We start from the raw sequence: 17432 nt of genomic DNA, 5'->3' as shown, positions 1-17432 counted from the left end.
CGCGGTTTTTACGCGATAACTTTGGTGCCGGAAAAAAACAACAACAACATGAGAACCTGGAGGCAGGCACCGGACAAATGAAGTAAGGCCCTGTTTATCTCCCCCAGTCCAAACTTCACAGAAACATAATGAGCTGTGTAAACATTTCAGGGGGGTTCTGACTGGATTCTTCCAACCCCCCCCCCACCCTCACCCCCCCCCCCCAACCAAACCCCTTTCCCGTAACACAAGGTTCCGGCTCACGGCCAAGCCCCACACCTGAAAAAAATAACCCCCCCCCCCCCATAAGTGCCGACTAACTGTCTTGGCAACCCCATGCAGACTCTTATTAGCTGAGGCTCCCAGCGCCTGAGAGCCAGGAGAGAAAACAGTTTAGGAGAGAGAGAGAGAGAAAGAGAGAGAGAGAGAGAGAGAAAAACAAAACAAACATAAATGTGGAAATAAAATGAAAAGGGTAAGAATGGCAGGTATTCCGGCGGCGACCGGTTCTGTCCGTCTCCGCGGAGACGCGAGGCCCGAGCCTCGGCCTGTTTGTTGTGGTCCTGTGAGTTCCGCCGTTGCCGGGATACCGAATAAACACTCACAGGGAGCTGTTCAGTGTTTGCACTCCGAGGGGCTTGACAACTGAAGTCGAGTGACAGCTTCTGTCACGCTGTCTGTTTATTCAGGTAAGCCAAACTCTTACCCCTAACTCTAACCGTATATCCCAACCATAACCCTAACCGTATCCGAACCATAACCCTAACCGTATCCCCCACAACAGTGTGCGTGTCTGTTCATTCAGGTAAACTGGACCCTGACCTAATTCTAACCCTGTCCTAAACATAACCGTAACTGTAACCCTCTGTCACTGTACCAGTGTCTGTTTATTCACGTGACCCTGGCCCTAACCTAACCCTATCCTAAACATAATAATAAACCTGACCATAACATAACTCAATCCTAACAATAATTTCAAACCTTCTGTCAGTGCAAGCAGTGGTTAGTCATGTAAGCCTGATCCTAGCCCTATCCTAACCATAGTCCCAGTTTTAACCCACTGTCACAGTGCAAGTGACTGTCAGTTAAGTAAACCTAATCCTAATACAAACCCAGAGCAGATTGGTTGCTGGAGGGCCAGTGTGCATGTTGGTTTGCATTCCCACCTTGACTCAATTAGCTGATTGGCCGTACATACACCAGGTTGCACTCAGAGATTACATCACAGTAAGCCGCCTCATGCAGAGGCATTAGAGCTTCTCTAGAAATTTAGTTAAAATATCCATCCAACCATTATCTACACCCGCTTATCCTGGGCAGGGTCGTGGGGGGGGGGGGGGGGGGGGGGTGGTGCTGGAGCCTATCCCAGCATGCATCGGGCGAGAGGCAGGATTACACCCTGGACAGGTCGCCAATCTATCGCAGGGCACACACACACACACCATTTTGTTAAAATATCAGTCGAGTTCATTAAATAATTAAGGGCATAAAACCCCTATCAATGCTTCAGCGCAAAACCAAGCACATAAACTCTATCCCTCTCTCCCTCTCTCCCTCTCTCCCTCTCTATCAACTGCCTCTTTTATTTGTAAAGCTCTCAAGCGTGTATTTGCTCAATCTATGAAATCTTTGTTGGGAAATCATTGGAAAACGATATGTTTACTCACCCGTCTCTAAAAGGCTGTTTTATAACCCCTCGGTAACCATATAAAAGAGCAGTTATTGGCCACACGAGTGTTCAGTTACAAAAAAATACAAACTGCTAGCGCCACAATTTATTTTTCAGTAAAGAAAACTATGAAACACATGAGTAACTGTCAACATTGGCAAAAAAATGTTTAACAAGCAACTGGAAGGTTTTGCTGCTCCGCGGAGTGTTTTTATTGCTGTCATTAATGATCAGGAAGGCCAGATATCAGCGAGCTGAGGACAGAAATATCGTAGCGCGGCTAAAGCAGGCAGCCAGTCTGAAGCAATTTTAGAGTTCAGGCCTCGAACGCGCTGCTTTAAAGACTCCGAGCCGGCCAGTCTTTGTCCGCTCTGCTCCTGCCACAACAGCATCACCACTCTGCTACAACAGCATCACCGCTCTGCTACAACAGCACCACCGCTCTGCTACAACAGCACCATCACTCTGCTACAACAGCACCATCACTCTGCTACAACAGCATCATCACTCTGCTACAACAGCATCACCGCTCTGCTACAACAGCATCACCGCTCTGCTACAACAGCATCACCACTCTGCTACAACAGCACCACCGCTCTGCTACAACAGCGCCACCGCTCTGCTACAACAGCACCACCACTCTGCTACAACAGCATCACCACTCTGCTACAACAGCATCACCACTCTGCTACAACAGCATCACCGCTCTGCTACAACAGCACCACCGCTCTGCTACAACAGCATCACCACTCTGCTACAACAGCACCACCACTCTGCTACAACAGCACCACCACTCTGCTACAACAGCACCACCGCTCTGCTACAACAGCATCACCGCTCTGCTACAACAGCATCATCACTCTGCTACAACAGCATCACCACTCTGCTACAACAGCATCACCACTCTGCTACAACAGCATCACCGCTCTGCTACAACAGCACCACCGCTCTGCTACAACAGCATCACCACTCTGCTACAACAGCATCATCACTCTGCTACTGCTACAACAGCATCACCACTCTGCTACAACAGCATCACCGCTCTGCTACAACAGCATCATCACTCTGCTACAACAGCATCACCGCTCTGCTACAACAGCACCACCACTCTGCTACAACAGCACCACCACTCTGCTACAACAGCACCACCACTCTGCTACAACAGCATCACCGCTCTGCTACAACAGCATCATCACTCTGCTACAACAGCATCACCACTCTGCTACAACAGCATCACCACTCTGCTACAACAGCATCACCGCTCTGCTACAACAGCACCACCGCTCTGCTACAACAGCATCACCGCTCTGCTACAACAGCACCACCGCTCTGCTACAACAGCACCACCGCTCTGCTACAACAGCATCACCACTCTGCTACAACAGCATCATCACTCTGCTACAACAGCATCACCGCTCTGCTACAACAGCACCACCGCTCTGCTACAACAGCACCACCGCTCTGCTACAACAGCATCACCACTCTGCTACAACAGCATCATCACTCTGCTACAACAGCACCATCACTCTGCTACAACAGCATCATCACTCTGCTACAACAGCATCACCACTCTGCTACAACAGCATCACCGCTCTGCTACAACAGCACCACCGCTCTGCTACAACAGCATCACCGCTCTGTTACAACAGCACCACCGCTCTGCTACAACAGCATCACCACTCTGCTACAACAGCATCATCACTCTGCTACAACAGCATCACCACTCTGCTACAACAGCATCATCACTCTGCTACTGCTACAACAGCATCACCGCTCTGCTACAACAGCACCACCGCTCTGCTACAACAGCATCACCGCTCTGCTACAACAGCATCACCGCTCTGCTACAACAGCATCATCACTCTGCTACAACAGCATCACCGCTCTGCTACAACAGCACCACCGCTCTGCTACAACAGCACCACCGCTCTGCTACAACAGCATCACCGCTCTGCTACAACAGCATCACCGCTCTGCTACAACAGCATCACCACTCTGCTACAACAGCACCATCACTCTGCTACAACAGCATCATCACTCTGCTACAACAGCATCACCACTCTGCTACAACAGCACCACCGCTCTGCTACAACAGCACCACCGCTCTGCTACAACAGCATCACCGCTCTGCTACAACAGCATCACCACTCTGCTACAACAGCACCACCGCTCTGCTCCTGCTACAACAGCATCACCGCTCTGCTACAACAGCATCACCACTCTGCTACAACAGCATCACCGCTCTGCTACAACAGCATCACCACTCTGCTACAACAGCATCATCACTCTGCTACAACAGCATCACCACTCTGCTACAACAGCACCATCACTCTGCTACAACAGCATCATCACTCTGCTACAACAGCATCACCACTCTGCTACAACAGCACCACCGCTCTGCTACAACAGCATCACCACTCTGCTACAACAGCATCACCACTCTGCTACAACAGCACCACCGCTCTGCTACAACAGCATCACCACTCTGCTACAACAGCATCATCACTCTGCTACAACAGCATCACCGCTCTGCTACAACAGCACCACCGCTCTGCTACAACAGCACCACCGCTCTGCTACAACAGCACCACCGCTCTGCTACAACAGCATCATCACTCTGCTACAACAGCATCATCACTCTGCTACAACAGCACCACCGCTCTGCTACAACAGCATCATCACTCTGCTACAACAGCATCATCACTCTGCTACAACAGCATCACCGCTCTGCTACAACAGCACCATCACTCTGCTACAACAGCATCATCACTCTGCTACAACAGCATCACCGCTCTGCTACAACAGCACCACCGCTCTGCTACAACAGCACCATCACTCTGCTACAACAGCACCACCGCTCTGCTACAACAGCACCACCGCTCTGCTACAACAGCATCACCGCTCTGCTACAACAGCACCATCACTCTGCTACAACAGCACCACCGCTCTGCTACAACAGCATCACCGCTCTGCTACAACAGCACCACCGCTCTGCTACAACAGCATCATCACTCTGCTACAACAGCATCATCACTCTGCTACAACAGCATCACCGCTCTGCTACAACAGCATCACCGCTCTGCTACAACAGCATCACCGCTCTGCTACAACAGCATCATCACTCTGCTCCTGCTACAACAGCATCATCACTCTGCTACAACAGCATCACCGCTCTGCTGCTGCTACAACAGCATCACCGCTCTGCTACAACAGCACCACCGCTCTGCTACAACAGCATCACCACTCTGCTACAACAGCATCACCGCTCTGCTACAACAGCACCACCACTCTGCTACAACAGCACCACCGCTCTGCTACAACAGCATCACCACTCTGCTACAACAGCACCACCACTCTGCTACAACAGCATCACCACTCTGCTACAACAGCATCACCGCTCTGCTACAACAGCATCACCACTCTGCTACAACAGCATCACCACTCTGCTGCTGCTACAACAGCATCATCACTCTGCTACAACAGCACCACCGCTCTGCTACAACAGCATCACCACTCTGCTACAACAGCATCATCACTCTGCTACAACAGCATCACCGCTCTGCTACAACAGCATCATCACTCTGCTACAACAGCATCATCCTTCTGCTACAACAGCACCACCGCTCTGCTACAACAGCACCACCGCTCTGCTACAACAGCATCACCGCTCTGCTACAACAGCACCACCGCTCTGCTACAACAGCATCACCACTCTGCTACAACAGCATCACCGCTCTGCTACAACAGCACCACCGCTCTGCTACAACAGCATCATCACTCTGCTACAACAGCATCATCACTCTGCTACAACAGCATCACCACTCTGCTACAACAGCACCACCGCTCTGCTACAACAGCATCACCACTCTGCTACAACAGCATCACCGCTCTGCTACAACAGCATCATCACTCTGCTCCTGCTACAACAGCATCACCGCTCTGCTACAACAGCACCACCGCTCTGCTACAACAGCATCATCACTCTGCTCCTGCTACAACAGCATCACCGCTCTGCTACAACAGCACCACCGCTCTGCTACAACAGCATCATCACTCTGCTACAACAGCACCATCGCTCTGCTCCTGCTACAACAGCATCACCGCTCTGCTACAACAGCACCACCGCTCTGCTACAACAGCATCACCGCTCTGCTACAACAGCACCACCGCTCTGCTACAACAGCACCACCGCTCTGCTACAACAGCATCATCACTCTGCTACAACAGCACCACCGCTCTGCTACAACAGCACCACCGCTCTGCTACAACAGCACCACCGCTCTGCTACAACAGCACCATCACTCTGCTACAACAGCATCACCGCTCTGCTACAACAGCACCACCGCTCTGCTACAACAGCATCACCACTCTGCTACAACAGCATCACCGCTCTGCTCCTGCTACAACAGCATCACCGCTCTGCTACAACAGCATCACCGCTCTGCTACAACAGCATCACCGCTCTGCTCTGCTACAACAGCACCACCGCTCTGCTACAACAGCACCACCGCTCTGCTCCTGCTATAACAGCACCACCGCTCTGCTACAACAGCATCACCACTCTGCTACAACAGCATCACCGCTCTGCTACAACAGCATCACCGCTCTGCTACAACAGCATCATCACTCTGCTACAACAGCATCATCACTCTGCTACAACAGCACCACCGCTCTGCTACAACAGCACCACCGCTCTGCTACAACAGCATCATCACTCTGCTACAACAGCACCACCGCTCTGCTACAACAGCATCATCACTCTGCTACAACAGCATCATCACTCTGCTACAACAGCATCACCGCTCTGCTACAACAGCACCACTAAGCAGAAGCATGTGTGTGCGCTATGCGCTGTGTGCTTGTGTGAACTTGACAAACAGCAGTTAAATGCGCCATCTTTCTGTCCCCTCCGCACCAGAACAGGGAACCAGTCTCTGATCCGCCAGTACGTATTGGTGCCAGGGCGTGTCCAATGAGGGGGCCGGGGGGGGTACTGGCCCCCTCTGAAATTTGATTGGCCGCACCAGGTGCCACCCCTTTTTTCCCCCCTAAAATAGCGCATTATCATTGGCTAACATAACTGTTGGCAATAGTGTGCCCCCCCCCCCCCCCCCACCTCACCCCATACTGAGTCTGTGACCCCCTCCCAAACTGACCCGCTCCCTTATACCGCCGCCCCCTTGGCCAGTTCCACAACTGCGTCCCGATTGAACGCTCATTACATCACATGATGCTTATCTGCCAGAAGCTTTTATCCAAAGCAACGTGCAATAAGTGCATGATGCATGTCACCAGTTTACGCACAGCACAAAGGCACGTCAGTGAAGGGATCAAGCTTCCTGTCTAGCACCCTGTCGTTATCGCATCATAATAATCATAATATAGCGTAAAATTATTAGCACCAAGCCTGTGAACATTCTTTAAGTTCAGAACGGGCTAACCCCCCCCCCCCCCCCCACAATACTTCTATCTCTACCCCCACACAGGTACCTTTCATCGTGCCAAGATCAGAGACTCTTCTCTCTCTGTCTCTAGAAACTTCTAAAAACAGAAAATTCATGTAAATAATTAGAACCCCCCCCCCGCTGTCCCCTCCCCACCACCACCCCCCTGAATACACACGGTCACTAAGTTTAGAAAATCTGGCAGGCGGTGTAGCATTTTTATGGGGCAGTTTATAATACTTCACTGTTAATTATTCCTATGATCCAGGAGTGGAAATTCTTTCCGGAACGCGGGCGTCACGCGGCGTAAATTTGGGGCTCATTTCTCACCCGCCTCTCGCAGCCACCGGCCCGTCCCGTCCCGGACCGAGCCCCTCTCCTCCCTCCCCCCCTCCCCCCCCCAGTGAGGAACCCCAAACACAAGAGGGGAGAGCGAAAGACTAATAGAGATAAGGGGAGAAAAAAGGAAGAAGAACACGCCATTCCGGCTCAAATGGTCAGAGCCGACGCGGGGTAGCTTCCCAGCAACGTTTATCGTTTTGTTTGTTTGTTTGTTTGTTTTTCTTTTTGTTTATTTTCAGGAAATGTTAGAATGTTAGAATGCTCCAGTCATCAGATATTGACGTATTACATTCATATTGTAGTCTATGTCTCTCCAAAGATTAATATTTCAATAACTGGATCCCCCCCAACCCCCCCCCCCCCCCCCCCCCCCCCCCCCAACGTACCCCAAGCTCTACGTGGAACTCCTGTTCATTCCGAAAGAATAATGACACCGCAAAGAGACTCTCTCTCACACACAGCAGGAGTCATACCAATAAATTATCTTATTTTAACACAATGTTCTGAGTTTCTTTTTTTTTTTTCAAAAGGATATTTGTTAGTGAGAACTTCATGAGAAAAATCTAGATTTTTAAACAAAACTGTTTAGCCTAACAAGCATTCGAACACTTAATCACTAATCTTAGACAAGAGTGTTTACTGAGATCATTTGATATTTTGACTCAACGCTACTATTTTTAGGACCCACTCTGTTATAACATAACAGAGGACACGGTCACTTTGTATTGCTTAATGCATAAATTGTCATAACAGCTGTATAAACACATAGAGGCAGTAAGTGTTCTATAACACACATTGTTGCAGACCAGTCATTGACCGCAGTAAGACACACCCACACTCAGTCACAAGAGCTATACAATAACACCAAGCGGGGATATCGTTCATTTAATCTCAAAAAAATAAATCCCCCCCTTCCCACGCCAAAAAAAAAAAAAAAAAAAAAGCAATAAAAAAAGTTTTTTCACCAGCAGTCCTTCTCTCGGTTTCTCGTTCTGTCCTCTCCTGTCACAATAAAACACTTTAAGGGCCATTAAGAGAGAACCTTCGGCTTAGCGTGTCATAACCAGGCCACCAGAACGTGGAAATATGACCACCTGCAGCCCCACTCCTCAGCACAATCCCACAATGCCTTTCACCCTCTCCCGCCTCCGCGAGGTTCCGCCCTCCGCCCAAAAGCTGGAGGCCGCGCCTTTTTCTTTTGTTTTTCGAAGGGTCCGTTTTATTGCTACTCCAGAAAATTTGTGTTCATTAGAACAGGGGAAAGCAAGCAATGAATTCCACTGACCCTCCTGCCGTCCCCGATCCAAGATCCAGCTTTTAATAAAATTAAATACACGCATACCAGCTGGTATTTAAAAAAAACAATCGCATCCCTAATCATTTTGGTCTGTGCATTTCCATATAATTTAATTTGTACATCTAAACTGTTTATTCACACATAAAATAAGATTTCAGATTCCCAAAAGAAGTACAAGCTCAGACAAAAAAACTGCTACACTAAGTGGTTGTGCCACTTGGGCCAAACATTTATGTGGACTGCATGGTTAGGAGTTTATTGGCCACTTTAACATGGCAATAGACCGTCATGCCCAATTCCAACACTCCCTCGAGAATTCAAGCTCTAGCTGTGCGCTCTCTCAAGAACATAAGAACACATACTGAGGAGAACAGGCCATTCAGACCATCTAGAACATAAGAACATAAGAATACATAATGAGGAGAACAGGCCATTCAGCCCATCTAGAACATAAGAACATAAGAATACATAATGAGGAGAACAGGCCATTCAGATGATCTAGAGCAGAAGAACATAAGAATACATACTGATGAGAACAGGCCATTCAGTCCATCTTGGCACATCAGTTACCTACAGGCCAGAGAGCACCCAGCACTGTGCCAAAACCTGAACATCACATGACCGGACAAGCATGACACACATGACCATGCACAGTCAGACAGCTTTTGAAAAATCCCACCAACGTCCCACCTTGTTCAGCTGACAGGAAGAGCTCGACTCACAAAAAAAAACGAACAAACAGAGCGCGCAAACCGAACTACCTTTTTTTGCAATCGTAACCGTGCCGACGGCTTTCATAAACGAGCGGGAACGGGCGGGGCTCCTCTGCGGCCTCATATAAACCCAGCGGGAGATTGCGCAACGGCAGGCCGGCAGGCAATGCCCATTCGAACCCGGCCAGCCAACGCTGAGGCCCGGCGTTTGTGCCAAATCTGCTGGACCACACCGAACCGAACCGCATCAGGGAAGGGGGGGAGGGGGGGGGGGGGGTGGGCGGGGGGTGTCTCGCTCACCCTGATCGTGGTCAAGAAACGAGTAGTACACTGACGGTCGCAAAGACACACAAGACAGACAGAGGTGTGACAGAAAAGTAACCAGCTGATGAAACTGCACCCATTTGTGCAGCTGATTTCTCACAATGCATTCTGGTACATCCATTTCTGCAGGGTACAGTTCATTTCTTTTAAACTGATGAATATTTGTTGCACATTAACCTCTCACTCACACACTCTTTCTCTCTCTCTCTCAATACCCCTCTCTCTCCATCCCCTCTCTCTCCCACTCTCTCTCATTCCTTCTCTCTCCCACTCTCTCTCTCATCCCCTCTTTCTCCCCCGCCCCCCCCCCCCCCTCCCCCGCCCCCCCCCCTCACCCCCCCTCACCTTTGCCCCCAGCGCAGGGCACCTTCCGCACGGTGCATCTGCGGCTCTCCGTCTCCGGGGAGCAGGTTGCCGGGGCGACGGGAGACGGGACAGTGTCCGGGCTGGGGGTCTGCGTGGGCTCGCGGGACCGGACCTGGGTCCCCTTCCTAAAACCGCAGGTCTTGTTCTTCTTCATGCAGGGCCCCCAGGGGCCCCACTCCCCCAGCTCGCATTGCACTGTGGGAAATCCAGCACGGACACAGGGTTAGCAAGGGAAGTGCACGCATGCAAGGACAACACCTAAAGTTCTCTGACACAGAGATAATAAATGACTTTTTTGGTACTTTTAATTTGCTTTATTTCTTTTTTTGGGGGGGGGGGGGGATTTTGGAGATTGTCTTGAAAAGTTTCACCTTCAGGCTATACGTGATATTATTCCTGATCCTAAAGAGTCTGATTCCTTGATCAGAATCCACATCGACTCTAAATTATCGTGGTTTGGGCTGGGGTTGAAAGAGGTGATCTTGGGATGGTATCAATTTACCAGGTCACTGAAGCCATTTTTATATTACTTCATTGATGGACTATAACACACATCATATAGCCTTATATGAGAGCATACTCATGTTTTTATGGGTCATTGAGCTTGTATAAACGGGATGTAGAAAGTACTTGAAAGGGTTAGAATGGGAATCACGGTTTGAACAGAACTCATAGAAGCGCGATGCCACATGACAAGCGTGCAAACTGGAAAATTAAGAATACGATCTTGAATTACAGCGGACCGCATGTCTGAGATGCGGCAAATTCGACGTTAGCGAACGCCAGCCGTGACTCATGAGCGAAAGACGGCATGTTGTAATTATTAGATTTGGGAACCGACAAACGTTAAAAACCTTTACTGGATGTTTCTGAGCAGGAGTCACGACTCCATCTGGTCTGAGCTGTTTTTAATCGCGGGGAGAATTTCAACATTTCATTATAACTGCCCAGGGAATTCATGGCCTTTGTGCCTGTGAAAGGAAAGGAGGTTTGGGGAGGGGGGGTCGGGGGAGCTGGATTGGGGGGGGGGGGGCAACTTCACGCTGCCAAGGCGATGACTACAGACTGAAAAAAGCAGGAGGGAAGTACTACTGGAGTAACACATTAGAGAAAGGCAAGATAGCGCGAAACCGCGCCAGAAACGTCACCCGGGGGAGGCTCCCCGGCCAAAAGACCACAGAGAGCGGCCTCCTCGCGGAAAGCGAAGCCGTTAGCAAGGTACTTACTCGCCTGTGACAGAAATATTTTCAAAAAAGTGATCAATAAATTCTCTGAGTACCGCACCGCAGCGCGCTCTCCAAGTCCGACTCACGGGAAATTGAGAAAGAACAGAGCAGGGCAACTCGAAAAAAAATTAAAAAAACGACCACATTGCAGATTCCTGGGAATTTTCAAAAAAAAAAAAAAAAAAAACGTATTACAAAAACCAAACTGTACAATAATCACAGGGAAGAATCATTTAGTTCTGAACACTGGAGAATGGAAATAGATGTTTCTTTTTTTTTGTCTGTGAATTGATGGAATTTTAACCAAGGGCTAAAGCATTTAAAATAAAGTATTTGACCCAGGTCATTGTCAATCAATTAAAAAACTCCAACTGCGGAGAGCCTAGGAAGGCCATGAGCCACTTACGCTCATCCCCCATCTCAAAGTGGCACTTGACGCAAAGCTGAGGTTCTGTGAAGAGACGCAGGAGGCACTCGAAACTGAACCCTGGGCAGGTCCTCTTTTAGTTTGGCACATCACGCGCTCATAAATCCAACTTTTAAAGACTTGTGAAAGTGTGTGTGGATTCGCGTGTGTGCGTAGGTGTGTGCAAGTGCACGCGTGGGCATGTGAATGTGTGTGTGTGTGTGTGTACTATAAGTAAATGGTCCTTACTAGGCCACAGAAGAGGTCAACAGCCCTTGAAAGATGGATGTGTTAAGTGCTTGGGGGACATCCTGACCCGCCCCCCCCCCCCCCCCCCCCCCTCTTAAATTGGGCCCTGTGAAATGACAGACTTATGGGGACCTTTCAAAGAAATTTCACACTAAAATGGCTTTTTACTGCCCAGCTTGATAAGACAACACTTAACGTTTTAGGTGATGCCAGCGGGATGAATTCACTCAAAGAGAGCAGTCCTGCTCTCAGCCAATCATCGTAGCCTTTACGATTTTAAACTTAACTGTCTAAACTTGAACAGGAACCTGCCCTCTGTCAGTTCACTGAGGCAATACTACATTCCTCTCTTTAAAACTTCACGGTAAAAGGGAGTATGCACAACCATTACCATGCTACTCTTGCCTCAGGCTCCCATAGTGCATTGCAAAGTCATTGACTATGATGTCTATGGGGTGTTGGTGAAGGGCCTGATGGGAATTGTATTCTAAAACTGAATCAGTTTTACTGACTACGACGTTTGTTTTAAAAAGGTATGCTTACATGACTTGGTAAAACAAATCAAAACATATGACGATTACTACCACAGTGAATGTGAGCAGCGACCTACGGACTGAATGGTAAGTTCAATGACCATTGCCTTTAAAATTAGTCATGTGATGCAGGTGGTCGGGAGTGTGGGGGGGGGTTGGGGGTCTGGAGAGGATGAACGCCGCTCACCTGTACTGATGCACTCTGTGGTGCCGTTAGTGGTGCTGAAGCCCTTGGGGCAGCTGTTGTAACAGCGCCCCCTAAGGGAATACAGGCCCTCTTTACATTTTGTGCAGAAACCTTTACTGAAGCAGGCCTCGCAGTTCTCTATTCGACACCCTGAAATGAGAGAGAGAGAGAGAGAGAGAGAGAGAGAGAGAGGGAGAGAGAGAGAGAGAGAGAGAGGGAGAGAGAGAGAGAGAGAGAGAGAGAGAGAGAGAGAGAGAGAGAGAGAGAGAGAGAGAGAGAGAGAGGCGTTAGCTTTAGCAGAACACAGGAGGCGGGTCACATGACTTACAGCAGGAGGGCTGCTGTGTTTTCAGGTTTCTTCCCGCATTTCATCCTCCGTTTCAATTATCCAATCACCACTTGTCTACTCATCACTTAGCCAATCATCTGAATATGCACCAGTTCACTCAGATCAGACCACAACTGTTTCGGGTAGGGCAGGGCTGACCAGCCTTGTCCCTGGAGATCTACCATCCTGCAGGGTTTCACTCCAACCGAAGAGAACAAAGCGCACCTCATTCAACAGCTTAGACATCTCATTGAGCTGCTATTTACTAGAATCAGGTGTGCAAAAATAACAGGATGGTAGATCTCCAGGAACGAGGGGCTGGGCAGCCCTGCTGTCGGGAAGCAATAACGTTCACGAGCTAACAAGGAAATGTGGCTGAAATGTCAAACCACGTTAATGACTGAGCGGCGGCAGTAAATAAGAGCAGATGTTGGGGTCATAACCAGAGAAACGGGCCCTCTCTGCCCATCCTCATCACAAGCCTTTGAAGTGTGCAGGTTTCTTTGGAATGTTGCCAGTCGGTGTTCTAGAACTCCGTCGCTTTAAATCGCCAGAGCGATTGTTACATCAGCGTTAGAATGTTCAGTCAAGAACATTCTAATCTCATATCTGTGATCTCAGACCTTAAAGGGTTAAGTGCATTGCCCCCCCCCCTCCTTCAACCTGAGAGGAGGCACTCCAGTTCAGTCTTCAGCTCAGTGGGGTCAACAGCTCCGCTTCCCAGCTCTTCCTCATTAAGAGCTGAGCCCAGCCACTCAAAGCAGGCCGCTAACGAGATTAGATTAGGGCTAATTGCCCTCTCACACACGACGAAAACCTGACACGAATCACGTCTTTGGAACACAAACTGAGCACCCCCCGCTTCACAGTTATCACTTTTATTGCTTTCATAGGAAAAATGCCACTAATGCTTCCTGTGAAAACCAAGGAGGAGGGAGAAACAGATGCAACAAATCGCCTGAAGACAACAGAACGTTAAAAAAACAAAACGTTTCAGGAGAGCCATATGACCCGCAGTTCCATTACAGTATTCTACAGGAAAAAGCCCGCAGAACTTCTGAAAAGGATAAAATGTCAGCACCTGGGGTTCAAACAACATCTACAGAAGCAAACAGAAAACCAGCTAACCCATTTCCCAAGTTTTAATGAGCTTTTTCTCTCAGTGGATTACGTCCAATCCCAGTCGCACAGTCGTCTCAATGTTGCTACAAAAGTTCTGGTCGCCCCAAAATTGGTACCGCGCGAGAACCTAGCCCCCTGTTCGCTGACCGTTCAGTAAATTCTGCAACAAAGCATTTGGGATTCGGGACTGTCGTCTAGTTATGCCCACATAAATGCTGTGATCATATTCGAGCACAGTATGTGCATTGCCGTATGCAAGCTTTCTGCATGCAGCACGCTGGTCTCGAGGTGGGGAGGGACAGGGGGGCGGAGGGGAGAGGGGGGGAGGGGGTGCTGTGGGGGCAAGCGCTGAGTTTCGTTACAAGCTCTGCTCTCAATTACCCCCATTAAACCCCTGAGAACCGCTTCTGACGTTGGTTTCACACTCGGCCACTTCAAAAAAAAAAAAGTGCCCCTTAACACAAGACAAATGTTGCTAACAAGACCCGGGGATCTGGAGGGGTATCGGATGTAACGGGATCGTTGCACAGGACCGAGCCGTCGAGGGGGTTCGGCTGCGCACGGGGGAAAACCCGGCACGGATTCTTGCAGTGTCTCGGACTGGAGTCTGAGACACAGGGACCGGAGAAGCCAGAGCGGTTATCATTAAGGGAGCGCGCATTAGCAGAAAAGGAATTCCTTGCTGCAGTGTAAATAACTCAATATGGGTCCTGACAGCAGAAGAAGAAACCTCCTACAGCTCTGTTTCTTTTTTTTTTACACAAAGTCCCCCCATTTTAGGGGAGCAAAAGTAACTGGACAGTTGGCTGCTCAGCTGTTTCTTGGCCAGCTGTGTGTCTTTGCATCACATTAGTTCATGCACAAGAAAAGCTAACAAAAGGTCTAGAGTTCATTCTCGGGGTGGAATTTACATCTGTTGCCGTTGTCTCTCATCACGAGGACCAAACGCTAGCCTAATGTGCTCGGTGCTCCTTCAGTGTGGGACAGGTTCAGTCACGCAGACCTGACCCCTCAAAGGGAGTTTAAGGGGGTAATTGAGGACTCTGTCTGGGACGGCTACAGAGGAACGTCAGGAAAAACTACCTCACCCCCCCCCCCCGGAGAAAGCCCCCTCCACAGCACCGTCCCATTACAGAACCAAATGACTACAAGCCGCGCTCCTCTCTAACAGGCTAACGTAAAACACACATGCTCCAGGAACGGGACGGGGAGGCTGAAGTGGGGCTTTTAACCGTTTTAAAGGGGGGGGCTCGCCGCTGGTTTCTGAACTTCTGAACTCTCGTAATTGGAAGCGTGGGTTTGCGTCCCTTTAGCAAGGCTTCGCTTTGAGTCACGTGTGCTGAGAAGAAACAAGCCAAAAAATCCCCCCAAAAAACAACAACAACAACAACAACAACAACAGCAAGAACAACAAAGAGCCTGGCAGTGACTGGGCTGGTGTGGAACAGGCCTGATCAGAAGCCAAAAAGAGAAAGCCCTGTTCATGTTTAAAAGGCAGACAAACAACGGTGCGTTCGCCGCTGTTTTGCGTTGATCTTATTTATTTCATTTTTCCAATAAGAGAAACCAGTCCGCGGTGTCCCGGGGTGGGACAGACGGGCATGTGTCTGTGGTCCCCCGGTGATCTGAGCTTCTCTAAGCCCACCGCAAGCTAACGGCACACAGACACGGACAGATGTTTCCCGCTCTCCATCATCTGTTGTTTTTGTTTTCTTCCATTCAAACAGCAAACAGGCCTCCGCTGCCCCCTTCCCTCCTCCCTCCTCCCTCCCTCCCTCCCTCCCTCACAGAAAAACCCAGAAGAGTAGAATCCGGAGGAGACACGCATGTCGTATCCACAGTCACACGCTCGCCACCGTAATTGCCCTTCTTCATGCTTTTCTGACATTTTCAGCTAATTCATGTCTAGGTTCCGGGTCACTAGCATTCCACAATCATCTTACGCACAATGCATTTATACAGCTGGATGTTTACCTGAAGCAATTCAGGTAATGCACTTTTCCAGGTGGGTTGCAGGTTTCAATTCCAAGGTGGGGCACAGCCATAGGAACCTGGGAATTGAACCTGCAACCTCTTGTGAGTTTATAAAGCCCAGATCCCTGCACTGCCACCCTCTTACTCCCCACTCACTCACACACAGACAAGCGGGACGGCGGTTTTTTGGCGGACAGCCACTCACGGGTGCACTTGTTCATGTCGGGGTTGCGCACCCCGAAGTAGCCCTCGGGACAGGACGAGAGGCACACGCCGATCTCGCGGATGTCGTTGCGCTCCAGCAGGATGAAGAGTTTGGGCAGGCACTTCAGGCACCCGTTGTACTGCGAGCACAGCTCGCACCCGCGCGAGCAGGAGGGCGGGACCTCAGTGCTTACTGCGGGAGGAGGAGGTCAGAGGTCAGAGGTCAGAGGTCAAAAGGTCAAAGGTCAATGCAAGACAAGGTCATCCCAACAGAAAGGAAAAAATGCAATACAATATACTTTAAATATGTGGGCTCATGAACATATAATTAAAATAATAAAGAAATAAATAATACACTTCAGAGCAGTCTTTTTAGATAAACTGACACATGAAAAAGTTGCAGTTTTTTGTCATTTGTGTATTTACCCATATATTAGGAATAGTTGCAATATCCTCATACATATATATTATTTCAATATGCTTTCAGTGCATTCCTTAAGAAAGAGATTAAACAAATCAAACTAATCACTGTCAATCAGTCGATCATTTGATTCGGTGAGCTCACTGTTGCTGTATTTTGTCTCACGCACCTCAGAAATGCGTTGGAGCTGAATGTATGGGAAACAAACATAAACATTCTGCTAAGCGCAGAAGAACAGCGTATTTCCACTCTCCAAATGGAAGCGCCCTCGACCGGGCCATTCTGATCCTGTGACTAGCCAGCTCCGCGTATCGTTCAGAAAAAAGCACGCTCCTCACGGCTGTCTGTTTCCAGGGATCGGATTCAGGAGTATGGAATAAGTCCCTCGAGCCTCTCGAACTCTCATAAACTGGAAGGAGGCGCTCGGCCTAAATCGAAGCTGACAGTACCCTTCAAAACACCCCTCAAAACAGTTCCCCTCGAAAAAAAAACAAGCCTTTTTTTCTCCTAATCAAATGCTACATCCTTTTGTCATCACGTTACGCATGTGTCTGGCTCTTTACTTTGAAGAGTTTATAAAAAAAAAAAAACATCAAACATCATCATCTGAGTACAAAAGGATGGCCATTGTGTGAGGTCAGACGGTCC

At 49.2% G+C, this 17432-nt stretch overlaps 1 protein-coding gene across 2 annotated transcripts in view; it reads right to left on the bottom strand.

Annotated features, from left to right (window-relative positions):
* The window catches only part of rspo1 (R-spondin 1), a 37215-nt gene that overhangs the window by 1577 nt on the left and 18206 nt on the right, over window positions 1-17432 (bottom strand). For both annotated transcript variants that reach the window (XM_035403626.1, XM_035403620.1), the window contains exons 3-5: window positions 16365-16556; window positions 12736-12885; window positions 10114-10329 (exon numbers count right to left, since the gene is read on the bottom strand). In XM_035403626.1, the coding sequence (XP_035259517.1) occupies window positions 10114-10329; window positions 12736-12885; window positions 16365-16556 (558 nt within the window). The remainder of the gene's footprint in view (window positions 1-10113; window positions 10330-12735; window positions 12886-16364; window positions 16557-17432) is intronic.

This window comes from Anguilla anguilla, chromosome 1 (assembly GCF_013347855.1).
Source record: "Anguilla anguilla isolate fAngAng1 chromosome 1, fAngAng1.pri, whole genome shotgun sequence".
Taxonomy (NCBI): Eukaryota; Metazoa; Chordata; class Actinopteri; order Anguilliformes; family Anguillidae; genus Anguilla; species Anguilla anguilla.
This window is presented reverse-complemented; position numbering and strand designations above follow the sequence as displayed.